Raw genomic sequence first — 27968 nt, 5'->3', positions numbered from 1 at the left:
GCGTGAGCCGCAAAGGACGACTGGGAAGTAGAGACGCCGGCCGGTTCCCTCGTGGAGAGGTAGTGACAGGTCGGCTCCCCTGGCACCACATGAGTGAAAACCCGTGCGGCTAGAGGAGGAGAGATGCTGCAGGAGTAAGGGGCCAGCTACGGAGGACCCCTGGAGGGAAAGTGGATGCTGGCTGGCGCCCTGATGTGACAGGGTGTTGCCGGCGTATAGCTGCCTGTACCCCCTGGACGGCTGTTTGACCCTGGGGCAGGGAGACCCATAAATACCAGACGAACCACCCTCCTTCCCTGAGTCGACTTCTAAGGACCGAGAAAGGAGGAGGAAAGAAAGAAAAACAGTATCGGAAACCCTGAGGAATCCCCCCCCAGGACTGAGCAGCAGTGAAGACCTCCCACACAAGTATGGAGTCACCGTCCTGAGAAGGGAAGGGTGAGTGAAAAATGCTGGGAGCTTATTGTGTGGTGAACCCCTGAGTGATTTAGGCTACTAAGGGGTGAAGGAGGGGGAGGATTCCCAGGGGTTTGAAGATAAGAAGAGAGGAGGCCCAGGTGCCCTAGGAGAGTAAAGGTTATAGGAAAAATTGCAAGCCTACCAGATATTTAAAGGATATGAAGAATAAAGGTCCCAAGGGAGCAGGGCCCAAAGGGTCCCAAACAGGAACAATAAAGAAATATACATCATATGGAAATACTACGCCAGAAAGGGCCCAAGGTACAAAGGGGGAAATGGACACTAGTTCAGGAAGTAGTCCTAGATTATCAATGGGCTTGAATAGCAGCAGTAGCCAACAAATAGTGGATGGCCTGGGAAGGAAAGGATCTGAAGGTGAACTACAGGTACCAAATAAGAAGGAGATGACTGAAATGTTTCAAAATCTGGAAAAAACGATAAAACATGAAATGACAGCTATTCGAAACGATTTAGGACATCTGCTAGCAAGAATGGAAGAAACGGAGGAGAAAGTTAAAACCCAGGCCCAGAACATAGATAATCTAAGGAAAAAAATAAGCCAATTAGAAAATAACCAGAAAAAAATGATCTATAGGATGGAAGTTCAAGAAAATAAAGAAAGAAGGTGTAATCTTAGATTACGAGGAATCCCAGAGACTGCTAAAGGGGAAACATTATACGAACTAGTTAAAAAAATTCTAAACTCCATAAGAGATAGACCTGAAACAGATGGGATCAAGTTAGACGGAGTATTTAGAATAGGAAAGTTCAATCAGGCTACCGAGAAGGAAAGACCGAGGGACATAATTGTCCAGTTCCAAAAATTTGGGGTCAAAGAGGAGATCTGGAAGAAGACCAAGGGAAGATCATTAATTAAGTTCGGAGACTTGAGTATCCAAATTTATGCGGACTTAACAGTAGAGACCCTAAGGAGAAGGAGATCCCTGAAACCCCTGTTGGAGCAGATGAGAAAACAGAATGTGCAGTATAGATGGGGTTCCTCAGCATTTCTAACTGGCTGGAAAAATGGGGTTACAGCGTATTTGCGATTTCCGGAAGATTTAAGAGATTTTTGCGATAGACTGGACTTGCATAGAATGGAGATAGCTGGGTGGGAAGAAGAAAAAGAAGACAAAGGAAATATAACTAATGCAAGAAAAGAGGACTGGCAGCACGTGGGGGGAAGGGGGGAGGGAGAATTAAGTAGAGACTGAGTTTTTTTTTTTTTTTTTTTTTTTTTTTTTTCTCTCTCCACTCTCTCGCCACTGGCCTTCCTCCTCAGGAGGTCGTGAACCGCTTAGAGGATACGGTTAAGGGTGGGAGGTAAAGAGTAAAGACTCTCGCTTAGTCTAGACTATAGAGAGAGGGAATCGGGTGGCTCGGAGATGAGGTGAGCCGTACATAGGTGGAGCTTACGCCCTAAATTTTAATCAATGGTGGAAATGGATCCACAAATGATTTGTAGGCAGCTTATACGCCTAAAAATGGGAAGGGGAAAAAAAAGAGAGGGTGGGAGGGGTGGTAGGAGGGGGGAAGGGGGGGGGGTGGGGCTAATATTCTGCAAGTCATTTGGGCCTAATAGGAGGAGACGAATTAGAAGAGAGATAATAAAAATTAAGAAGGATGGATGAAATACAGTTTATAACATATAATGTGAATGGGTTAAATTGCCCTGGGAAAAGATTCAAGTTGTTTAAAGAGCTACATCATAGGGCAACGTCAGTGGTATTTTTGCAGGAGACACACTTTGAGATAGAATCTAATGTGAAACTAAAATCCAAATATTATCCTACATGGTATTATGCCGACTCTCCAACTAAAAGAGCAAAGGGGGTGGCAATAGGATTGGCAAAAAATATGAGGTTTGAGCTGGAAGATAGAAGGACTGACCCGGAAGGGAGATTCCTGTTTTTGAAAGGTAAACTACAGGGAATTGAATGCACACTAGCCAATATATATTGCCCCAATAAGAAACCTGAGATCTTTCTAAAGGGTCTGTTAAAAAAATTGATCGATTTTAAAAAAGGGCGTTTGATAATAGCAGGAGATTTAAACCTCTGTATGGACCCACAGATGGATGTAACCTCCCTTGTGCAGAGAGAAGGGGGTAGGTCCCTGAGAGCTTTGAGGAAGGTGATCCACGAATACCAACTGGTGGACACCTGGAGAATAATGCATATGAAGGACAGAGACTATACCTTCTTCTCTAATGCACACGAGATGTATTCGAGACTGGATTACATCTTAATAGATCATCAACTCATTGAAATGTTGGTTAAAATAGAAATAGAGACAAGAACTTTTTCGGACCATGCCCCAGTTGTGATGAAAATGGGATGGGGAAAAAGGTGGACGGGAGGTTTAGGTTGGAGGTTAAATGAGGCTTTACTCTTTGATGAGGATATTGTGCAGAGGATCAGTGAAGAGATTAAGGTATACTTCCAGGAGAATGAAACGCAGGAAGTATCGACAGCTACAGTATGGGAAAGTCATAAGGTATATATAAGAGGAATCCTGATTGCGATGGGAGCAAGGAAAAAAAAGGAAAGAAGAGAGAGGGTTAGTGGACTCTTAAAGGAAATCCTGGAATTGGAGTATATACACAAGAAAAAAATAACAATAGAAACAAGACAGAAGTTAAGGGATAAAAAAGATGAATTAGAGAGATTGATGGATGAGGAGAGGAGAAGAGTATATAATAAAGTATTAAGTGAAAGATATAGATGGGGTGATAGACCAGGAAAATACTTAATGAGAGCCCTGAATAAGAAAAAAAACAGAAATTATATAGAAAAGATAAAAAGCCCTAAGGGGGAGATAGCCCACTCAACTAAAGAAATCATAAAAGTATTCACGGAGTATTATAGAAAGTTGTATAACATCAGCCCCCAAGGAACATCAAAAGAAATTAGAGAAGGTATTAATGAAAAAAGGAGGATATATTTAAAAAATGCGGGATTGCCAAAGCTTAGTGAAACACAACTGAACTCCCTGGAGGTAGAAATCTCTCAGGAAGAAATAGAAGTGGCATTGAGAAGTACAGGGGGAGGGAAAAGCCCAGGCCCGGATGGTTATACCGTTAAGTATTATAAAAAATTTAGTGAAGTACTGTTACCAAAGTTAAAGAAATATATGAATGACTTGGGAGACGGGATGGAGGTGAGGAGGGAATCCCTTCAGGCCCATGTAGTTCTCATCCACAAGGAGGTAAAAGATCCTTCTCAGTGCTCTAGCTACAGACCAATTTCATTGCTGAACACTGATACCAAGTTGTACGCAAAGGTCCTAGCAAACAGGCTGAAAGATCTAATGCCCGATTGGATCCATGGAGACCAGGTGGGCTTTGTCCAGGGGAGAGAGGGTAGAGACAATGGTTTGAGAACTCTGATGCTTATCCAGAAAAGTAGAAAAGGGAAAGCCCCGGTGGTGCTCTTGTCGATCGATGCCGAAAAGGCGTTTGATAGAGTGGACTGGGGCTTTATGATAGACAACTTGGAAGGGTTGGGGATTGGAGAGAGAATGCGAGAATGGATAGGTAAACTATATAAGGAGCCCACCGCAATCATTACGGTAAATGGGGAGAGGTCGGAATCCATTGGGATGTCCAATGGAACAAGACAGGGATGTCCATTGTCCCCCTTGCTGTATGTATTGACATTGGAACCCCTGCTGTCAATAATAAGGAATAGTGGAGCGGTAAAGGGAATCCAGATAGAAAATATAGAACATAAAGTAGCGGCCTTTGCGGACGACCTACTGTTTTATGTAGGCAACCCCCGAATAACATTACCAAATATAATGAAGATTCTGAAGGAATATGGGGAATTATCTAATCTAAAAATTAATCCAACAAAAACTGAGATTTTGAATATTAATATACCAAAGAGCGAAAAAGAAAGGCTACAAAAAGAATTCCCCTTTATTTGGAGAGAAAAAGATATAAAATACCTAGGCATAAAACTCGCTACCTCATATAAACAACTGTATAGATTAAACTATATTTCTCTGATAAATGAGATTAAGGACGAACTAAAAAGATTAGAAGGAGGAAATCCATCATGGTTAGGACGTATGAACCTAATTAAAATGGTAATTATACCTAAAATACTCTATAGATTTCAAATGATCCCGATCAAACTCCCATAGGTGTTTTTTAAGATAATGAGAAAAATGTTAACAAGATATATTTGGAGGAATAAAAAACCAAGAGTATCATATGAAACACTAAGTAGGACTAAAGAGAAAGGGGGGATGGGACTACCTGATGTCAAGAGATATTATAAAGCAGTAATGTTAGCAAGAATTTATGATTGGACTTTTAATCATAAGGGGAAAAGTTGGGTAAAAATAGAGAATGATATGAGTGGAATTAATCTGAGCAAGATGATATGGGTTCCAGCACACTATAGGAGAACCAAAGAGGGCACAAGCACTTACACTTTAACTGTCTTAAGGATATGGGACAACTTACATAAACACATGAAATGGGAATTCAACTCTATATTAATGCCTCTTGCAAACACGGAATTCTTCCCTCCGGGAAAAGATGAGATATCAGGGAGATGGATTAAAAAGGAAGATATCCAACTGAGAGATGTATTGGTAGAGGGGGAATTGAGAACATTTAGAGAATTAAAAGAGATGGTAGGAGATATGTTTAGTAAAATAGATGAGTGGAAATATCATCAATTAAAATGTTTTATAGGAACTCTCCCAAAACCCTTGAGATTAAAAAAGGAATGGAACATGTTTGAAAGGCTATTAGAAACACGTAGAGACGGGAAACACGGAGTTACAAAAATGTATAGAATACTCACAGAACTAGACACAGACACAAAGTTAATTTTTATAACAAATTGGGAAAGAGATATGGAGGTGGTGATAGATGAAGATCAACAGAATAAGATATTTAGACTGGTTCACGAGAATGTTAGTATGAGAGATGTTGAGATTAACTATAAATGTTTGACACGATGGCATATTACACCGAGCACTGAGCACAGGATGAGGGGGGAGAATTCAAACATGTGTTGGAGAGGATGTGGGGAAGAGGGCACGATGTTTCACATATGGTGGCAATGTCCAAAAATTCAGGTTTACTGGAAGACAATAGTCAAATTAATAGAAAAAATAACTGGAAATGACATAGGACTAGACCCAACCATTTGTCTCCTACATAGTGTTGAAACAACAGTGAATAAATATAAGGAATCAGGTATATGGCACTATTTAAGTGCTGCAAAAGGGTTGATCCCCAAGTATTGGCGGAAGGTTGAGATACCAACGGAGGAGGATTGGATCAATAGGGTAAACCAGATTAGCAGAATGGAAAAATCTTATCATATTCAGGAAGATAGGATGAAAATATACTATTCACGATGGGAAAAATGGGAAAAATCGGAAATGAAAGAGAAATATAGAAAACTCTAATCTAGGAAGTTATCCGAAGTTACTGGGCCTAGAGAGGTTTGAGATCTTGCAGAGGGTAGGGGGGGGGAGAAGAGGGGAAATGGTGGGGAGGGAGGGAAGGGAATAGAAAAGAGGTAAATAGAAGGGACAGAGTAGAAATGTATGGATATTTATATGTATTGTGTCTCTTCTTATGGATTTTTGTAATAATATGAAAAATTAATAAATATTTAAATTAAAAAAAAAAAAATATCCCAGGAGTGTCACTGACTTAATGCTAGACTCGGATTACAAAGTGTTCCTTTAATTTTTTTGAGCCGTGTACAGTATGTGCTTGTGTTTGTTAAGTTAATAATTTTGTTTCACCAAATGCGTTCTGTTAGAATGATTCGTTTTCTGAATTAATTTTGTAATTTCGAATGTGTTTCATATATCCGAATTCGGTTAGCATATTCGTTATTTTCCAATCTATTCAAACTTTTGAAGACTGCTATATTGATTCTATTTTAATCTATGTTATTCTGTTCTGTTTTATTCTGTTTTATTCTATTTTTTAATTTTCTATTCTATCCTACTCCTATAGGAAATATCATCTTATATCACTTTTATACCTTACTGTATTTATTTCAATTTGTTTCGATTTCAAATTTAAATACATTTTTAAATTCAAATTCATTTTCAAATTCAAATTCATTTTGGCATTCAAATTTGGGTAATTCGCTGTTTAGTTACATTATTTTGTTTCATTATTTATTCTGGATTCATTGAAATTCATTACTATTGTTATTCGGGAATTGAGATACAGTTGTGTTCAAAATATTAGCAGTCAGACATCACTAACCGGATCAATCACTGTTTTTGGTGGAAATGATATTTCTACATGGCAGATAATTTCCTAGCAGGTGTAGTAGAGTAATAGAAATCCAACAGACCCAACAGTCATGACATGCATGCTGCTGATTCTGTGTCATTGAATCACTCATTGAAAGGGGCGTGTTCAAAATAATAGCAGTGTGGAGTTCTATTAGTGAGGTCATTCATTCTTTGATAAACAGGTGGCAATTATTGCCCTTATTTAAGGAAGGAAGGCAGCAAATGTTGGACATGCTGGTTACAGTGCATTTCTCTTTGAAATTCTGAGGAAAATGGGTTGTTCCATACATTGTTCAGAAGAACAGCGTACCTTGATTAAAAAGTGGATTGGAGAGGGGAAAACATATAAAGAAATGCTGAAAATGATCGGCTGCTCAGCTAAAATGATCGCAAATGCTTTAAAATGGCAACCAAAACCTGAAAGACGTGGAAGAAAGCGGAAAACTACCATTGGAATGGATAGAAGAATAGCCAAAATGGCGCGGACTCAGCCAACAATCAGCTCCAGGAAGATGAAAGAAGGTGTGACGTTCCCTGTGAGGACTGTTACAATTAGAAGACGCCTATGTGAAGCCAAGCTATCTGCAAGAAGCCCCCGCAAAGTCCCACTGTTGGAAAAAAGACGTGTGCTGAAGAGGTTACAATCTGCCAAAGAGCACATTGACTGGCCTAAAGAGAAATGGCGCAACATTTTGTGGACTGATGAAAGTAAGATTGTTCTTTTTGGTTCTAGTGGGCGGAGACAGTTTGTCAGACGACCCCAAACACTGAATTCAAGCCACAGTACACTGAGAAGACAGTGAAGCATGATGGTGCAAGCATCATGATATGGGGATGTTTCTCATACTACGGTGTTGGGCCTATTTATCGCATACCAGGGATCATGGATCAGTTTGAATACATCAGAATACTTGAAGAGGTCATGCTGCCTTATGCTGAAGAGGAAATGCCCTTGAAATGGGTGTTCCAACAAGACAACGACCCCAAACACACCAGTGAAGTGCAACATCTTGGTTCCAGACCAACAAGATTGACGTTATGGAGTGGCCAGCCCAATCCCCGGATCTTAATCCAATAGAAAACTTGTGGGGTGACATCAAAAATGCAGTTTCTGAGGCAAAACCAAGAAATAGAGAAGAACTGTGGAATGTCGTCCAATCATCCTGGGCTGGAATACCTGATCACAGGGGCCAGAAGTTGGGTGACTCCATGCAACACAGATGTACAGCAGTTCTCAGAAACAGTGCGACTACAACCAAATATTCATGAAGTCATTCAAAGGAAAGCAAAATCTTCAAACATGTTTCAGTTTATATAGTGAATGTTTGAGTTTGTAAAGAAGAATACAAACACTGCGATTTTTTTTGAACCGTCTAATATTCACTTTTCTTCAAATGTTTTAGAGGAACAACACAAATTTGATCTATTTTTTTTCATGTTTTGATTTGGAATAGAATGTGTCGTGTTCCCAATGCATTTGTATGGATGGAAATAAAAGCAAATAGAAGGATTTTGAGCTTTATTCACTTTTTTCAACACACTGCTATTATTTTGAACACAACTGTACATCCAAACCTCCGAATAACAAAAAGTTTGTCTGAATTTTACTTTGTAACCAATCGATTTGCACATGTCTAGTAGCATACAAAGACATTATAGGCAAGTAAACTTCCAACCATGCAGTAACAGTTTGGGGAAGACCTATTTCTGTTCCAGTATGGCTGTACTCCTGTGGGTAAAGCCATCTCCATAAAAACATGGTTTGATCCATTTGGTGTGGAGGAACTCAAGTGTCCTTCACAAAACCTGAACTCTACTGGGCACATTTAGAATGATTGGATGAGGGTATCATCCAACTTCAGTACCTAATCTCACAAATGCTTTGTTTTTAATTTTGTCTGAATGGATACAAATTTCTACAGACACACTTCAATTCTTTGAGAGCATCTGTAGAATTCTTTCTAGAAGAGCGGAAACTGTTCTAGCTGAAAATGATCTAGCACATTCTTAAAATGGTTTTGGAATGGGAAGTTCAACAAGCACATATACCTGTAGACGTGATGGTCAGGAAGCCACAAACTGTTGGCTCTATAGCAGGGGTGGACTGACCATTTGGAAACTCGGGCACTGCCCGAGAGCCCGGGGTCAGTAGGGGGCCCCATGAGATGCCCCTGGTACCTTTTTCATAGGCTTTTTTGAGTTTGGGCAAGGACACAGGGGCCCCATGATCCCCTATTGCCCCGGGGCCCCATGAGTTGTCCGTTCGCCCCTGCTCTATAGTGTACATGAGGTGAAATAAAGCATATCTAAATCCAAAAGCTAAAATTTAATATATTTTGGCTTACCAATCCTTAGATGGCATGCCTGCATTAGTTTTCTTAACTCTGGCTTTTTTTGCTTTATTTCCACCTGAAAATCCTGTGAATATCATCTTCCTGTCCCTGGGTAGCTATGCTCACTTCTACACTGTATCTATGGAGAGAGCCATGATTGCCACTCAAGCTGGACTTCACACATGTCTTCCTTTATTCATCTCCATGGCATGGATTAGTAGTGTATACAGGAAAGATAACATTGATTTTGCCACTAGTTTATATCACGGGAAGTTACAAGGACACTACACTTGTGGCAAGATCAAGAAGTATTTTCTGTACTTGTTCAAAAATGTTCTTAGACTAAAATAAAGAAAACTAATGCAACCTTCATATCTAATGACTGGTAAGGACATGTCTAGAAGCATACAAAGACATTTTAGACAAGTATGCTTCCAAGCATTCCGTAACATTTGGGGAAGGCCTGTTTCTCTTCCAGCATAACTATACTCCTGTGGACAAAGCCATCCCCATGATGAGTTTTGGTGTTGAGGAACTGTTGTGGTGTTGAGGAACTCAAGTGGCCTTCACAAATCCTGACCTCAACCCTAGTGGACATCTACCATCTACCAAGCACTGAAATATTGGTTTTGAATGAACTGATGACCTTTTGTTACCAGCACACTTATTTTGGAATGGGATGTCTAATGAACACATATAGGTGTGATGGTCAAGTGTCCAAAATCTGTTGGCCATATAGTGTATAAGAGGCAGATTAACTTTCTAGCACCTCCCAAACGTTGTAATATTAGTTTTGGATAACTGGTGGCCTTTCATGACCAACATACCCATTCATATGATATTAGGGCAAATCAGTGACAAACCAATAATTTTTTTTTCCAGGAAAGAAAGATGGAGGAATGTTCAAACAGTACGGGACACTTATTTTACATTTTAGCATTTTCCACTTCTGAGACTGGGCAACGTCTCCTTTTCACTGCAGTTCTATTGATGTATCTGATGACTGTTTTTGGAAACATGACCATTGCTCTACTGGTGGGTCTGGTTCCCCGGCTCCATACTCCAATGTATTTCTTCTTGAGTAATCTTGCTGTTAACGATGTTATATATGTTTCAATTACTCTTCCAAAACTGCTCTTCATGCTCCTGACACATGACCATTGGATGTCTTTCTCTGCCTGTATGGCTCAGGTATACTTCTTCTCATTGTCAGCTGCTTGTGATATAATGTTACTGACCTCCATGTCCTATGACCGATACGTGGCAATCTGTTTACCGTTACAATATTCCTTAAACATGAGTAAAGGTGTATATACCTCACTGGCTCTGTGTTCCTGGCTTATATCTGCTATCAATGCAACAATGGATGTATTAATTACATCTCCATTGTCCTTCTGTCCCACAGTAAACGTTGACCATTTCTTTTGTGAGCAAGCAATGTTGTACACCCTTACTTCTAGTGATACTACAAGCAGAAACTTACTTCTGCTATTTCAAATTTTACTGTTGGTATCTTTGCCTTTTTTGCTTATTATAATGTCCTATTTGTTCATCATCTCCACCATTTTGAAAATGCAGTCCTCAAAGGGAAGACACAAAGCTTTTTCCAGTTGCACCTCCCACCTCATCACGGTTATAATCTTCTTTTTTCCAATCATTATATTGTACACCAAACCAGAATCTGAGCATTCTAGAGAACTGGACAAGTTGTTCTCCTTGCTTTATACAGCGGTGGTTCCAATGCTCAACCCCTTTGTCTACACTTTGAGGAACAAAGATATTTTGAATGCTATAGGAAATGTAACAAGGAAGTTTTTTTTGATTATCAAGCTATTGTTTTTAAAAGACTAGTCATCTAGTTTTATTAGCATACAGTGACATAACCACAGGTTATGGTGGAACCCCCAAGTGAAGTTTCTCTATGGCACCTGGTTGTATCAATTGATATTAAAGCTAAATTCCAGGTATGGAAATTTTGACAGTTACATTGGTCCAACTGTCACACCTACCCCTAGCGTTGGTGGTCAGGCACTATAGCTGACTCTGATTTCTCCACCTATAGCAGTCCTCTTTCCCATAAGGCAAGCAGGCCTACCGGAACTCAGTTGCCCCCAGGACTTATACACAACGGTATAGTGACTGGCTACCACGCCGGGACAGGAGCAAGCCAAGCACGGAAAATAGGTACTCACAGTTGGCTGACAGGCAGAGTGGTCCAATGAAAGTTCTAGTTCAAGCCTGGCGACTTTCAGAGAGTAAACAAAAATACTGTAGCAACCTAGTTATTAAATAAATCCAAAACAGTCCAACAACAAACGTATTAATCCAAAGTCTGATCACCAAAGTGTGCCCAGTGATCACCCATTGTGCCAAATGCCTCAACCAAAAGTGACTGGCCGCGCACCTCCAGGATATGACCAACAGTAGGTCAAATGCGCTTTCCCTTTAAAGGGTTAAACTCCCACTCAAATGCTGTTCTTCTTTGCTGCAAAGCTTGAACATGCTGGAATATCCATGCAAGATAAAGGAACAGCCATTAGTTCTCTCTGTGTAAACTCTTTTAATGCTGCTAATAAAAGACCCTCACAAGATAAGGCACACTGCAAGGCTGAGATATACAATGTAATTAGGGGCGGACTGACCATTTGGAAACTTGGGCACTGCCTGAGGGCCCGGGGTCAGTAGGGGGCCCTTGAGATGCCCCTGGTACCTTTTTCATAGGCTTTTTTGAGCTGGGGCAAGGACACAGGGGCCCCATGATCCCCGTTTGCCCGGGGGCCCCATGAGTTGTCAGTCCACCCCTGAATGTAATATTACCACTTGGTAAGATGGCCATAGGATGACATCCTGTACGTGGCTCCACCCCCCTATATGCATTACGTTCTGGGCGGGACTTCCTCAGTAGGCATTGATTGTATCACACTTCCTAACTGGGCCATAGTCAAAAGACATCCTCGGTTGGAAGTGGAATACCGGGGTTATGGCTGCAGCAATGTGCCATAACCCCAGTATTTTTTTTTTTTTCAGTGGGCAATACCCATTCTGCTAAAAGTGATCTTAGAGCGGATTCGCCGCTGGATCACTTTTAGAAATGGTGGGAGGAGTCTGCGTCCTCCCCCCTGCCAATTTCTGGTGGCTCTCAGGCTTACCTGGGTGAGCCCGAGAACCAATCTGGTAATCGCGGTGGACTCCACTCATCTCTATGACCTAGGAGGACTGTAGCGACATCATTATATCACTTCCGGTTCCGGCCTAATGTAAACAAGGCCATTTTAGTATTGAAAGCATGCAGTAATGTAGCGCCTGGCGGTAGCTGACATATTTATTAATAGTAGTAATACCGCATTGCTAAGGAGCAGGAGGCTGCCAGCGTCCTGAACAGCCAGTAACTGTCATGGTTGTTAAGGAGCGGGCGGCTGCCGCATCCTTAGCGACCAGTACACATTCCTTAGCCGCTTCCGCGCTGCCCTATAGCAGAAATACTGCTACAGGGCAACACAGGTGCGCAAAATCACACATTTTATATATATATATATATATATAAATATAAACACACATACATACACACACACAGTATATATGTGTGATTTTTGCGCAGTGCATGCGCTGCTGTTTACAGCCTTGGCTATCAATCACTGGGTCCCAGATGGTGATTCCCCGCCGGCACCCGGCGATCTCCGAGTGTTAGCAACGGGGGGAAGAGACCTGTATGTAAACAATACAGATCTCTTCCCTGTCAGCTCCTGCACACTGCTTTGCATGGCTCTGCATAGCAGAGCCATACAAAGCAGTGTGCTTACAGTGAAACACAATCAAAGCCCACATAGTAAAACAGCACACAATTAACCCTTTGCTCGCCCCACATGGTAACCCCTTCCTGCCCAGTGTCAGTGCTTTTTATTAGCACTGATCACTGTATTGGTGTCACTGGAGATGTCAGTGACACCAAGTCAGTTCCCCCCCAGTGTCAGAATGCTCACCGCAGTCCAGCTATACGTTGCTGATCGCCGAGATTACTAGTAGAAAATAAATCCCAGTATCTATACCACCATTTGTAAATGCTATAACTTTCATGTAAACCAATTAATTTACACGTATTGGGATTTTTTTTTTAGCAAAGACACGGAGCAGAATACATTTTGCCCTAAATTTATGATGAAATTTGATTTTTTAAATTTTTTTACTGGACATGTTTAATAGCAAAATGTCAAAAATATAAATTTTCTCTCAAAATTGACAGTCTTTTTTTGTTTATAAAACAAAAAATAAAAAACACACAGGCAATTGTCAGTTAAAGTAACTCCGTGCCGTATCGCAAGAAATGGCCTGGTCAGGAAGGGGCGGTATATCCTCTGGAGGGCGAGGGGTTAATTACCGAATGCATTTAATCATTTATTTCCTTCTGTGATTTGAGTTTAACACCTGTCTATGTGGTATTTAATGAGCGTTTTGTGATTAATATCACAGAACAGTATAGTGAATCGACAATTTCAGGGTCATATGCGGTATTTAGGGAAAATGCGTCTGGACACCAACATATTGCATTTAATCTGATTCTGTGAATGGAGCCCATGATCCCTTATCTAAGTGGATAACAGTCACATTTTCAAAATGTGTGAAAAAAAAGGGAGTGATAGTGTGTGCGAAGTGCTAACAAAAAACTAAAAACAAAACAAAAAAATGTGGATATATAAGAACTGCGCTGTGACCATCAGTAGTGAACAACACTATGGGGGAGATTTAACTAAAACTGGAGAGTGCAAAATCTGGTGCAGATTATTATTATACAGGATTTATATGGTGCCAACAGTTTGCGCAGAGCTTTACAATATAAGGGAGACAGTACAATTACAATACTTTCAGTACAGAAGGAATAGGAGGGCCCGGCTTGTGGAGCTTACAATCTAAAGGAAGGGGGAGGTGATACAAAAAGTGATAGCTGCGGGGGATGATCCGGTGGAGGTGATTCAAGTACAGTTCTTAGGTGGAGCTGGGGTAGGCTTCCCTGAAGAAGTGAGTTTTCAAAGATCGCATAAAGGAAGACAGGGTGAGGGCTGACCAGACATGCTGTGTTAGGGAGTTCCAGAGGATGGGAGAGGCTCTGGAGAAGTCCTGGAGGCGAGCGTGGAAGGCGGTGATGAGGGAGCTAGAGAGGAAGATATCATGGGAGGAGCAGAGTGGGTGATTTGGGCGGTATCTGTGGATGAGGTTGGTGATGTAGCTAGGGGCAGTGTTGTGGATGGCTTTGTATGCTGTGGTTAGCATCTTGAATTTTATACGTTGGGTTAGTGGAAGCCAGTGGAGGGATTGGCAGAAAGGGGCAGCAGTCGCTGATCGGTTGGTAAGGTGTATGAGTCTAGCAGCAGCATTCATAATAGACTGAAGGGGGATAGCCTGTGTAATGGTAGACCAGTGAGAAGGGATTTGCAGTAATCGAGGCGGGATATAACCAAGGCGTGGAAAAGTTGTTTTTTGGTGTCATTGGTCAGGCAGGGGCAGATTTTGGAAATGTTCCAGAGGTTGAGGCGGCAGGATTTAGCCAGTGATTGGATGTGGGGCCCAAAGGATTGGTCAGAGTCTAGGATTACGCCTAGCACCCTGGCATGAGGGGAAGGACCAATGGTTGTGCTGTTGATCTTTATGGTAATGTCATGAGTGGGGGATCTGGGGGGGGGGATATTACAAGCTCAGTTTTGGAAAGATTGAGTTGAAGGTAGTGGTGTGAAGTCCATGCTGATATGTCACTTAATAGATTTGTGATACAGGAGGAGATTGAGGGGGTGAGCTGGGGAGTGGAGAGAGAGATCTGGGTGTCATCAGCATAGAGGTGGTATTGGAGCCCATGGGAGGTTATCAATTGGCCCAGGGAGGAGGTGTAGAGAGAGAAAAGGAGGGGCCCAAGGACAGAGCCTTGGGGTACCCCAATGGAAAGAGGGGGAGGAGGAGAAGTTGTATGTGGCGCTGAGAAAGGTAAGAGGAAAACCAGGAGAGAGCAGAGTCACGGAGGCCGATGGAGTGGAGTTTACTGAGGAGGAGTGGGTGGTCGACTGAGTCAAAGGCAGCGGAAAGGTCTAGGAGTATGAGTATGGAGTAATGGCCATTGGTTTTAGTAGGTAGCAGGTCGTTAGTGAGTTTTAGTAGTGCAGTATCAGTGGAATGTTGTGGGTGGAAGCCAGACTGTAAGAGATCAAGAAGGTTGTTGTCGGTGAGGTAGCAGTTCATACAGTTGTGAACTGGCGCTTGAGAAGCTTGGAGGCAAATGGGTTGAAAGTTAACAGTGGGGGGTGGGGCCTGTGGAAGGGGATTGGGGGTAACAGTGAGTAGTGGGGTTGGGGGAAGCAGGGAGGGATTGAATCTCTGAAGGAGGTTGGGGGTGATGGGTGGGGTTCGGGGGAACAGTGAGGGGTGGGGCCTCTGGAATGGGATTGGGGGTAATAGGGGGATGGAGCCTTTTAGCGGGTGTTAACAGTGGGGGTGGGGTCTCTGGAATAGGGGGTAACTGAGTGGGGTTGGGGGTAGCAGGGAAGGGTTGGATCTCTGGAGGAGGTTGGTGGTAATGGTGATGGGTGGGGTTTTTCTAGTATGGGGTTGGAGGTAACTGTGAGGGATGAGGTCTCTGGAATGGTATTGAAGGTAATAGTGGGGGGTGGGGCCTCTGGAGTGGAGTTGGGAGTAACTGTGGGATCTGGAACATTATCTAGTTCAGCCCTTCACCCCCTGCTGGAGCCGTTTATACGTTTCTGCCATGGACCTGTTTATTCATGCTTGCTTAAAGAAAATTCCAGGAATGGTGGCAATTTAGAAACTTGGATGAAGTGACTCCTCCACATGCCATATCAGTTTGGCTGTTGGGGTGAGGGGGTGAGGGTAACTGTGATGGGTGTTTTTTTTTTTTTTTGCAGAGGGTTAGTGGTAACGGTCAGGAGTGGGGTTGGGGGTTATGGTAAGGGGTGGTATCTCTGGGATGGGAATGGAAAGTGAGGCCTCTGAAGTGGGTTTGGGGGAAACAGTGGGGTTTCCTCTGGGGACCTGAAGGGGCACTGTGGGAGACTGGAATGTACAAGAGACTGGGGGGCTGTGTGGGGTACTCTTTGAAGGTGAAGGCACTATTAGAGGCTGGAGGCTCTGCAGTAAGCTGGGGGACAGCAGAGGGCTGGGTGGCACTGAGAAGCAATGCAGTCCACTATAGAAGGTTCGGGAGCGCTCTGAGAGCTGGGAGGTTTTGGGATCTGCAACAGGCCAGGGCCTAGTGGCTAAAAAATACTGAAATGGAGGACTTTGGTCCTGTTGAGTCGAGTCATGAGCAGGCCCCTCCTCCACACTTTCCTTATTGACTCACTGGCTGTTGTCTCAGCCAATGAGGAGGGGGAGACGCAGGACAGCCGAGACTCTAGTGTGCACTGCTGGATCAGAAGGGATGGGCGGGGGGGGGGGGGCTGCCGCACACAGGTTTTGTGTTTTTTTTTTTTTTTTTTTTTTTTAAGCTTCATGCATAGAATGCATGAAGTTAAAAAAACCTTCAGCCTTTACAAGCACTTTAACCATTTGCCGACCGCCCCATAGCAGATATACCACTACAGGGCAGCCGTGCTGTTCAGAATTGTGTATGTAAACGTGATTCTGCACCTCCTGGTAGCGGGGGTGCGTGTTCGCTGCTGGTGCGCCGCTTCTGTGCAAAATTTTTTTTTTACAATAAAATAATAAATATGTAGCAGAATACATATTGGCCTGAAATTAGGAAAAAAAAAATTTTTTTATTTTTTTTTAATTGGATATGTTTTATAGCAGAAAGAAAACATTTTTTTTTTCAAAAAACTATATTTTTAAAATTTTATAGCGCAAAAAATAAATCCAGAGGTGATCAGATACCACCAAAAGAAGGCTCTAATTGTGAGGGAAAAAAGGACATAAATTTGATTTATTTAGTGTTGCATGACCGCGTAATTGTCAGCTAAAGTAACGCAGCGCTGTATTGCAAAAAATGTCCTGGTCAGGAAAGTGAGTAAATCTTCCTGAAGTGGTTAAAATCACGAAAAAAATATATTATGCAACAAAGATATAGCCAACCAAAAGAAAGCTGCGAACTGGTATATCTGTGAATACCCAAAGGCTACAAACTAAAACAAAATCTGAAAACAGATGTAACTCCTACAAAGTGCAATAGCATACCTCATCAAATTCATATGAAACTCAAGAAGTGCCTATGTGATATTTTATATATAAATTTAATAAAAAAACATCAGAAAATTCCCCTGAGGATGCTATTAGATGAAAGGCATCGGGGCGGAGCTGAGGCAGTGACGTCATCGCGCACAGCCCTGATGTGGTGCAACGTGCGATTTCTGTACTGAATGATTATATGCTTAATACTGGGTGGAATCTGCAAATGCGCATTCTGGTTACTAATAAATTTTGTAAAGGCTCATGCACTAGTAGTTTTTATTTTTGCATGTACTGTTGGGCAAGGTATCTCTTTTCTGATGATAGAAAAGTGTGTCCCTGATGTCCCTGGAGGTGAATTTAACATGAAACATGATTTGGCATTGCTGGAAAGATTGATCAAAGAAGTATAAACTTCAATGTAAATGTAAAATAATGCACCTAGAGAAAAAAAGAATCCCTTGAGGGAGTACAACATTGGGGGTACAGTGTTGGCCAGCACTACGAAGAGAACTTAGGGGTACTTTTTTCCCGATTACAAAGTGAGCAAACCGTGTGGCCATGCAGTGGGGAAAGTCAATAGAATTCTAGGATACATCGCTAGAGGGGTCACAGACAGGAGGAAGGTGATCCTGATTCCTCTATATAGATCTTTATATCACTAGAGGGGTCACCAGCAGGAGGAAGGAGGTCCTGATTCCTCTATATAGATCTTTATATCACTGGAGGGATCATCGGCAGGAGGAAGGAGGTCCCGTTTCCTCTATATAGATGTTTGTATTACTAGAGAGGTCACCGGCAGGAGGAAGGAGGTCCAAATTCCTCTATATAGATCTTTGTATTACTAGAGAGGTCACCGGCAGGAGGAAGGAGGTCCCGTTTCCTCTATATAGATGTTTGTATTACTAGAGAGGTCACCGGCAGGAGGAAGGAGGTCCTGATTCCTCTATATAGATCTTTATATCACTGGAGGGGTCACCGGCAGGAGGAAGGTGATCTAACCCAGTAGCAGAAAGTAGGTGAAGCCAAAATTTAATTGACGATCCTACAAGGCCAAGCAGAGGGTACCCCACAAAGACAAAAAGTCTTGGATAGATTGAAGTAGTTCTTTACAACGCAGCTAGAAAGCTGGAACATCCCTAAGGGCCTAAGTCGATACCAAACGTGATCATGGCCAAAAGGCCAAGAAGCAATAATGCAGAAAGGCAAAGAGGGAAGTAGTTTAGATCGCACTCTCGTTCCTTGTGGGGACTAAGCCTCTTAGCCAATAGCAGCAAGTAGGTGAAGCCAAAAAGTAACTGACGATCCTACCAGGTCGAGCAAAGGGTACCCCACAGAGACCAAAAGGATTGGATAGACCAAAGTACTTCTCAACGATGCAGCTGGACAGCAGGGAAACCCCTAAGGGCCTAGGTCAATAACAAACTTGATCATGGCCAAAAGACCGAGAAGCAAAAAGGCAAAAAGGGCAGTAGGGAACATTGCAATCTCGTTCCTTGTGGGGTCTAAGCCTCCAACCCAATAGAAGCAAGTAGGTGAAGCCAAATTTAATTGGTGATCCTACCAAGCCGATCAGAGGGTACCCCACAAGGACCAAAAGGCTTGGATAGATCGAAGAACGTCTCAACGACACAGCTGGACAGCAGCGACACCCCTAAGGGCCTAGGTCGATACCAACGTAATCATGACCAAAAGGCCGCGAAGCAATAATGCAGAAAGGAAAGAGGGCAGTAGGATAGATCGCAGTCTCGTTCTTAGTGGGGACTAAGCCTCTAACACAATAGCAGCAAGTAGGCGAAGCCAAATTTAATTGACGATCCTACCGGGCCAAGCAAAGGATACCCCACAAGGACCAAAAAGCTTGGATAGATCAAAGAACTTCTCAACGACGCAGATGGACAGCAGGGACACCCCTAAGGGCATTGGTCGATACTAAACTTGATCATGGGCAAAAGGCTGAGAAGCAATAATGCAGAAAAGAAAGAGGGCAGTGGGATAGATCGCAGTCTCGTTCCTTGTGGGGACTAAGCCTCTAACCCAATAGCAGCAAGTAGGTGAAGCCAAATTTAATTGACGATCCTACCAGGCCGAGTAGAGGGTACCCCACAAGAACCAAAAGGCTTGGACAGATTTAAGAACTTCTCAACGACACAGCTGGAAAGCAGGGACACCCCTAAGGGCCTAGGTCGATACCCAAGTTGATCATGGCCAAAAGGCAGAGAAGCAATATTGCAGAAAGGAAAGAGGGCAGTGGGGTAGATCGCAGTCTCGTTCCTTGTGGGGACTAAGCCTCTAACCCAATAGCAGCAAGTAGGTGAAGACAAATTTAATTGACGATCCTACAAGGCCAAGCAGAGGGTACCCCACAAGGACCAAAAGGCTTGGAAAGATTTAGGAACTTCTCAACGACGCAGCTGGACAGCAGGGACACCCCTAAGAGCCTAGGTCAATACCAAAATTGATCAAGGCCAAAAGGCCGAGAAGCAATAATGCAGAAAGGAAAGAGGGCAGTAGGATAGATCGCAGTCTCATTTATTGTGGGGACTAAGCCTTTGACCCAATAGCAGCAAGTAGGTGAAGCCAAATTTAATTGACGATCCTACCAGGCCGAGCAGAGGGTACCCCACAAGGACCAAAAGGCTTGGATAGATGGAAGAACTTCTCAACGACGCAGCTGGACAGCAGGGACACCCCTAAGAGCCTAGGTCGATACTAAACTTGATCATGGCCAAAAGGCCGTGAAGCAATAATGAAGAAAGGAAAAAGGGCAGTGGGGTAGATCGCAATCTCGTTTCTTGTTGGGACTAACCCTCTAACCCAATAGCAGCAAGTAGGTGAAGCCAAATTTAATTGACGATCCTACCAGGCCGAGCAGAAGGTACCCCACAAGGACCAAAAGGCTTGCACAGATTTAAGAACTTCTCAACGACGCAGCTGGACAGCAGGGACACCCCTAAGGGCCTAGGTCGATACTAGGCTTGATCATGGCCAAAAGGCCGAGAAGCAATAATGCAGAAAGGAAACAGGGCAGTAGGATAGATTGCAGTCTCGTTCCTTGTGGGGACTAAGCCTCTAACCCAATAGCAGCAAGTAGGTGAAGCCAAATTTAATTGACGATCCTACCAGGCCGAGCAGAGGGTACCCCACAAGGACCAAAAGGCTTGGATAGATCGAAGAACTTCTCAACGACGCAGCTGGACAGCAGGGACACCCCTAAGGGCCTAGGTCGATACTAAACTTGATCATGGCCAAAAGGCCGAGAAGCAATAATGCAGAAAGGAAAAACAGCAGTAGGATAGATGGCAGTCTCGTTCCTTGTGGGGACTAAGCCTTTAACCCAATAGTAGCAAGTAGGTGAAGCCAAATTTAATTGACGATCCTACCAGGCCGAGCAGAGGGTACCCCACAAGGACCAAAAGGCTTGCACAGATTTAAGAAATTCTCAACGACGCAGCTGGACAGCAGGGCACCCCTAAGGGCCTAGGTCGATACTAAACTTGATCATGGCCAAAAGGCCGGGAAGCAATAATGCAGAAAGGAAACAGGGCAGTAGGATAGATGGCAGTCTCGTTCCTTGTGGGGACTAAGCCTTTAACCCAATAGCAGCAAGTAGGTGAAGCCAAATTTGACGATCCTACCAGGCCGAGCAGAGGGTACCACACAAGGACCAAAAGGCTTGGATAGATCAAAGAAGTTTTAAACGACGCAGATGAACAGCAGGGATACCCCTAAGGGCCTAGGTCGATACTAAACTTGATCATGGCCAAAAGGCCGAGAAGCAATAATGCAGAAAGGAAACAGGGCAGTAGGATAGATTGCAGTCTCGTTCTTTGTGGGGACTAAGCCTCTAACCCAATAGCAGCAAGTAGGTGAAGCCAAATTTAATTCACGATCCTACCAGGCCGAGCAGAGGGTACCCCACAAAGACCAAAAGGCTTGGATAGATCGAAGAACTTCTCAACGACGCAGCTGACCAGTAGGGCCACCCCTAAGGGCCTAGGTCGATACTAAACTTTATCATAGCCAAAAGGCCGAGAAGCAATAATGCAGAAAGGAAAAAGAGCAGTAGGATAGATGGCAGTCTCGTTCCTTGTGGGGACTAAGCCTTTAACCCAATAGTAGCAAGTAGGTGAAGCCAAATTTAATTGACGATCCTACCAGGCCGAGCAGAGGGTACCCCACAAGGACCAAAAGGCTTGGATAGATCAAAGAAGTTTTCAAGGACGCAGATAAACAGCAGGGATACCCCTAAGGGCCTAGGTCGATACTAGGCTTGATCGTGGCCAAAAGGCCGAGAAGCAATAATGCAGAAAGGAAACAGGGCAGTAGGATAGATTGCAGTCTCGTTCTTTGTGGGGACTAAGCCTCTAACCCAATAGCAGCAAGTAGGTGAAGCCAAATTTAATTGACGATCCTACCAGGCCGAGCAGAGGGTACCCCACAAGGACCAAAAGGCTTGGATAGATCAAAGAAGTTTTCAACGACGCAGCTGGACAGCAGGGACACCCCTAAGGGCCTAGGTCGATACTAGGCTTGATCATGGCCAAAAGGCCGAGAAGCAATAATGCAGAAAGGAAACAGGGCAGTAGGATAGATCGCAGTCTCGTTCCTTGTCGGGACTAAGCCTCCAACCCAATAGCATCAAGTAGGTGAAGCCAAATTTAAATGACGATCCTACCAGGCCGAGCAGAGGGTACCCCACAAGGACCAAAAGGCTTGGATAGATCGAAGAAGTTTTAAACGACGCAGATGAACAGCAGGGATACCCCTAAGGGCCTAGGTCGATACTAAACTTGATCATGGCCAAAAGGCCGAGAAGCAATAATGCAGAAAGGAAACAGGGCAGTAGGATAGATTGCAGTCTCGTTCTTTGTGGGGACTAAGCCTCTAACCCAATAGCAGCAAGTAGGTGAAGCCAAATTTAATTCACGATCCTACCAGGCCGAGCAGAGGGTACCCCACAAAGACCAAAAGGCTTGGATAGATCGAAGAACTTCTCAACGACGCAGCTGACCAGTAGGGCCACCCCTAAGGGCCTAGGTCGATACTAAACTTTATCATAGCCAAAAGGCCGAGAAGCAATAATGCAGAAAGGAAAAAGAGCAGTAGGATAGATGGCAGTCTCGTTCCTTGTGGGGACTAAGCCTTTAACCCAATAGTAGCAAGTAGGTGAAGCCAAATTTAATTGACGATCCTACCAGGCCGAGCAGAGGGTACCCCACAAGGACCAAAAGGCTTGGATAGATCAAAGAAGTTTTCAAGGACGCAGATAAACAGCAGGGATACCCCTAAGGGCCTAGGTCGATACTAGGCTTGATCGTGGCCAAAAGGCCGAGAAGCAATAATGCAGAAAGGAAACAGGGCAGTAGGATAGATTGCAGTCTCGTTCTTTGTGGGGACTAAGCCTCTAACCCAATAGCAGCAAGTAGGTGAAGCCAAATTTAATTGACGATCCTACCAGGCCGAGCAGAGGGTACCCCACAAGGACCAAAAGGCTTGGATAGATCAAAGAAGTTTTCAACGACGCAGCTGGACAGCAGGGACACCCCTAAGGGCCTAGGTCGATACTAGGCTTGATCATGGCCAAAAGGCCGAGAAGCAATAATGCAGAAAGGAAACAGGGCAGTAGGATAGATCGCAGTCTCGTTCCTTGTCGGGACTAAGCCTCCAACCCAATAGCATCAAGTAGGTGAAGCCAAATTTAAATGACGATCCTACCAGGCCGAGCAGAGGGTACCCCACAAGGACCAAAAGGCTTGGATAGATCGAAGAACTTCTCAACGACGCAGCTGACCAGCAGGGACACCCCTAAGGGCCTAGGTCGATACTAAACTTGATCATGGCCAAAAGGCCAAGAAGCAATAATTCAGAAAGGAAACAGGGCAGTAGGATAGATCGCAGTCTCGTTCCTTGTGGGGTCTAAGCCTTTAACCCAATAGCAGCAAGTAGGTGAAGCCAAATTTAATTGACGATCCTACAAGGCCAAGCAGAGGGTACCCCACAAGGACCAAGAGGCTTGGATAGATCAAAGAAGTTTTCAACGACGCAGATGAACAGCAGGGATACCCCTAAGGGCCTAGGTCGATACTAGGCTTGATCATGGCCAAAAGGCCGAGAAGCAATAATGCAGAAAGGAAAGAGGGCAGTAGGATAGATCGCAGTCTCGTTCCTTGTGGGGACTAAGCCTCCAACCCAATAGCAGCAAGTAGGTGAAGCCAAATTTAAATGATGATCCTACCAAGCCAAGCAGAAGGTACCCCACAAGCACCAAAAGGCTTGCACAGATTAAGGAACTTCTCAACGACGCAGCTGGACAGCAGGGACACCCCTAAGGGCCTAGGTCAATACCAAACTTGATCATGGCCAAAAAGCCGAGAAGCAATAATGCAGAAAGTAAACAGGGCAGTAGGATAGATCGCAGTCTCATTCCTTGTGGGGAGTAAGCCTTTAACCCAATAGCAGCAAGTAGGTGAAGCCAAATTTAAAGGACGATCCTACCAGGCCGAGCAGAGGGTACCCCACAAGGACCAAAAGGCTTGGATAGATCAAAGAAGTTTTTTTCAACGACGCAGATGAACAGCAGGGATACCCCTAAGGGCCTAGGTCGACACTAAACTTGATAATGGCCAAAAGGCCGAGAAGCAATAATGCAGAAAGGAAAAAGGGCAGTGGGGTAGATTGCAGTCTCGTTCCTTGTGGGGACTAAACCTCTAACCCAATAGCAGCATGTAGGTGAAGCCAAATTTAAATGACGATCCTACCAGGCCGAGCAGAAGGTACCCCACAAGGACCAAAAGGCTTGGATAGATCGAAGAACTTCTCAACGACGCAGCTGGACAGCAGGGACACCCCTAAGGGCCTAGGTCGATACTAAACTTTATCATGGCCAAAAGGCGGAGAAGCAATAATGCAGAAAGGAAAAAGGGCAGTAGGATAGATGGCAGTCTCATTTCTTGTGGGGAGTAAGCCTTTAACCCAATAGCAGCAAGTAGGTGAAGCCAAATTTAATTGACGATCCTACCAGGCCGAGCAGAGGGTACCCCACAAGGACCAAAAGGCTTGCACAGATTTAAGAACTTTTCAACGACGCAGCTGGACAGCAGGGCACCCCTAAGGGCCTAGGTCGATACTAAACTTGATCATGGCCAAAAGGCCGAGAAGCAATAATGCAGAAAGGAAACAGGGCAGTAGGATAGATTGCAGTATCGTTCCTTGTGGGGACTAAGCCTCCAACCCAATAGCAGCAAGTAGGTGAAGCCAAATTTAATTGACGATCCTACCAGGCCGAGCAGAGGGTACCCCACAAGGACCAAAAGGCTTGGATAGATCGAAGAACTTCTCAACGACACAGCTGGACAGCAGGGACACACCTAAGGGCCTAGGTCGATACTAAACTTGATCATGGCCAAAAGGCCGAGAAGCAATAATGCAGAAAGGAAAGAGAGCAGTAGGATAGATCGCAGTCTCGTTCCTTGTGGGGACTAAGCCTCTAACCCAAAAGCAACAAGTAGGTGAAGCCAAATTTAAATGACGATCCTACCAGGCCAAGCAGAGGGTACCCCACAAGGACCAAAAGGCTTGGATAGATTGAAGAACTTCTCAACGACGCAGCTGGACAGCAGGGACACCCCTAAGGGCCTAGGTCGATACTAAACTTTATCATGGCCAAAAGGCCGAGAAGCAATAAAGCAGAAAGGAAAAAGGGCAGTAGGATAGATCGCAGTCTCGTTCCTTGTGGGGACTAAGCCTCTAACTCAATAGCAGCAAGTAGGTGAAGCCAAATTTAATTGACGATCCTACCAGGCCGAGCAGAGGGTACCCCACAAGGACCAAAAGGCTTGGATAGATCGAAGAACTTCTCAACGACGCAGCTGACCAGTAGGGCCACCTCTAAGGGCCTAGGTCAATTCTAAACTTGATCATGGCCAAAAGGCCGAGAAGTAATAATGCAGAAAGGAAAAAGGGCACTGGGGAAGATCGCAGTCTCGTTCTTTGTGGGAACTAAGCCTCTAACCCAATAGCAGCAAGTAGGTGAAGCCAAATTTAATTGACGATCCTACCAGGCCGAGCAGAGGGTACCCCACAAGGACCAAAAGGCTTGGATAGATCGAAGAACTTCTCAACGATGCAGCTGACCAGCAGGGCAACCCCTAAGGGCCTAGGTCGATACTAAACTTTATCATGGCCAAAAGGCCGAGAAGTAATAATGCAGAAAGGAAAAGAGAGCAGTAGGATAGATCGCAGTCTCGTTCCTTGTGGGGACTAAGCCTCTAACCCAATAGCAGCAAGTAGGTGAAGCCAAATTTAATTGACGATCCTACCAGGCCGAGCAGAGGGTACCCCACAAGGACCAAAAGGCTTGGATAGATCGAAGAACTTCTCAACGACGCAGCTGACCAGCAGGGCCACCCCTAAGGGCCTAGGTCGATACTAAACTTGATCATGGCCAAAAGGCCGAGAAGCAATAATGCAGAAAGGAAAAAGGGCAGTGGGGTAGATCGCAGTCTCGTTCTTTGTGGGGACTAAGCCTCTAACCCAATAGCAGCAAGTAGGTGAAGCCAAATTTAATTGACGATCCTACCAGGCCGAGCAGAGGGTACCCCACAAGGACCAAAAGGCTTGGATAGATCGAAGAACTTCTCAACGACGCAGCTGGACAGCAGGGACACCCCTAAGGGCCTAGGTCGATACTAAACTTTATCATGGCCAAAAGGCCGAGAAGCAATAATTCCGAAAGGAAAGAGAGCAGTAGGATAGATCGCAGTCTCGTTCCTTGTGGGGACTAAGCCTCTAACCCAATAGCAGCAAGTAGGTGAAGCCAAATTTAATTGACGATCCTACCAGGCCGAGCAGAGGGTACCCCACAAGGACCAAAAGGCTTGGATAGATCGAAGAACTTCTCAACGACGCAGCTGGACAGCAGGGACACCCCTAAGGGCCTAGGTCGATACTAAACTTGATCATGGCCAAAAGGCCGAGAAGCAATAATGCAGAAAGGAAAAAGGGCAGTGGGGTAGATCGCAGTCTCGTTGCTTGTGGGGACTAAGCCTCTAACCCAATAGCAGCAAGTAGGTGAAGCCAAATTTAATTGACGATCCTACCAGGCCGAGCAGAGGGTACCCAACAAGGACCAAAAGGCTTAGATAGATCGAAGAACTTCTCAACGACACAGCTGGACAGCAGGGACACCCCTAAGGGCCTAGGTCGATACTAAACTTGATCATGGCCAAAAGGCCGAGAAGCAATAATGCAGAAAGGAAAGAGAGCAGTAGGATAGATGGCAGTCTCGTTCCTTGTGGGGACTAAGCCTCTAACCCAATAGCAGCAAGTAGGTGAAGCCAAATTTAATTGACGATCCTACCAGGCCGAGCAGAGGGTACCCCACAAGGACCAAAAGGCTTGGATAGATCGAAGAACTTCTCAACGACGCAGCTGACCAGCGGGGCCACCCCTAAGGGCCTAGGTCGATTCTAAACTTGATCATGGCCAAAAGGCCAAGAAGCAATAATGCAGAAAGGAAAAAGGGCAGTGGGGAAGATCGCAGTCTCGTTCTTTGTGGGAACTAAGCCTCTAACCCAATAGCAGCAAGTAGGTGAAGCCAAATTTAATTGACAATCCTACCAGGCCGAGCAGAGGGTACCCCACAAGGACCAAAAGGCCTGGATAGATCGAAGAACTTCTCAATGACGCAGCTGGACAGCAGGGACACCCCTAAGGGCCTAGGTCGATACTAAACTTTATCATGGCCAAAAGGCCGAGAAGCAATAATGCAGAAAGGAAAAAGGGCAGTAGGATAGATCGCAGTCTCGTTCTTTGTGGGGACTAAGCCTCTAACCCAATAGCAGCAAGTAGGTGAAGCCAAATTTAATTGACGATCCTACCAGGCCGAGCAGAGGGTACCCCACAAGGACCAAAAGGCTTGGTTAGATCGAAGAACTTCTCAACGACGCAGCTGGACAGCAGGGCCACCCCTAAGGGCCAAGGTCGATACTAAACTTTATCATGGCCAAAAGGCCGAGAGGCAATAATGCAGAAAGAAAAGAGAGCAGTAGGATAGATCGCAGTCTCGTTCCTTGTGGGGACTAAGCCTCTAACCCAATAGCAGCAAGTAGGTGAAGCCAAATTTAATTGACGATCCTACCAGGCCGAGCAGAGGGTACCCCACAAGGACCAAAAGGCTTGGATAGATCGAAGAACTTCTCAACGACGCAGCTGACCAGCAGGGCCACCCCTAAGGGCCTAGGTCGATTCTAAACTTGATCATGGCCAAAAGGCCAAGAAGCAATAATGCAGAAAGGAAAAAGGGCAGTGGGGAAGATCGCAGTCTCGTTCTTTGTGGGAACTAAGCCTCTAACCCAATAGCAGCAAGTAGGTGAAGCCAAATTTAATTGACGATCCTACCAGGCCGAGCAGAGGGTACCCCACAAGGACCAAAAGGCTTGGATAGATCGAAGAACTTCTCAACGACGCAGCTGACCAGCAGGGCCACCCCTAAGGGCCTAGGTCGATACTAAACTTGATCATGGCCAAAAGGCCGAGAAGCAATAATGCAGAAAGGAAAGAGAGCAGTAGGATAGATCGCAGTCTCGTTCCTTGTGGGGACTAAGCCTCTAACCCAATAGCAGCAAGTAGGTTAAGCCAAATTTAATTGACGATCCTACCAGGCCGAGCAGAGGGTACCCCACAAGGACCAAAAGGCTTGGATAGATCGAAGAACTTCTCAACGACGCAACT

General features: G+C 44.5%; 2 protein-coding genes across 2 annotated transcripts in view; one reads left to right on the top strand and one right to left on the bottom strand.

Moving 5' to 3' along the window:
- The window catches only part of CDCA3 (cell division cycle associated 3), a 117342-nt gene that overhangs the window by 29572 nt on the left and 59802 nt on the right, over positions 1–27968 (bottom strand). The gene's annotated exons all lie outside the window — the stretch shown is intronic.
- Positions 9966–10925, top strand: LOC149451203 (olfactory receptor 1J21-like). Its single transcript, XM_089690904.1, has one exon. It carries the CDS (start codon positions 9966–9968, stop codon positions 10923–10925), a length of 960 nt encoding a protein of 319 aa, XP_089547030.1.

This window comes from Staurois parvus, unplaced genomic scaffold (assembly GCF_062004578.1).
Source record: "Staurois parvus isolate SC_StPar_1 unplaced genomic scaffold, SC_StPar_1.0 ptg000547l, whole genome shotgun sequence".
In the NCBI taxonomy this organism is placed as follows: Eukaryota; Metazoa; Chordata; class Amphibia; order Anura; family Ranidae; genus Staurois; species Staurois parvus.
The sequence above is the reverse complement of the archived record's forward strand: the minus strand, read 5'-3'. Positions and strand labels throughout refer to the sequence as shown.

Excerpts from the sequence above, each read along its gene's own strand:
- LOC149451203 (XM_089690904.1), top strand. The coding sequence starts at position 9,966 with ATGGAGGAATGTTCAAACAGTACGGGACACTTATTTTACATTTTAGCA.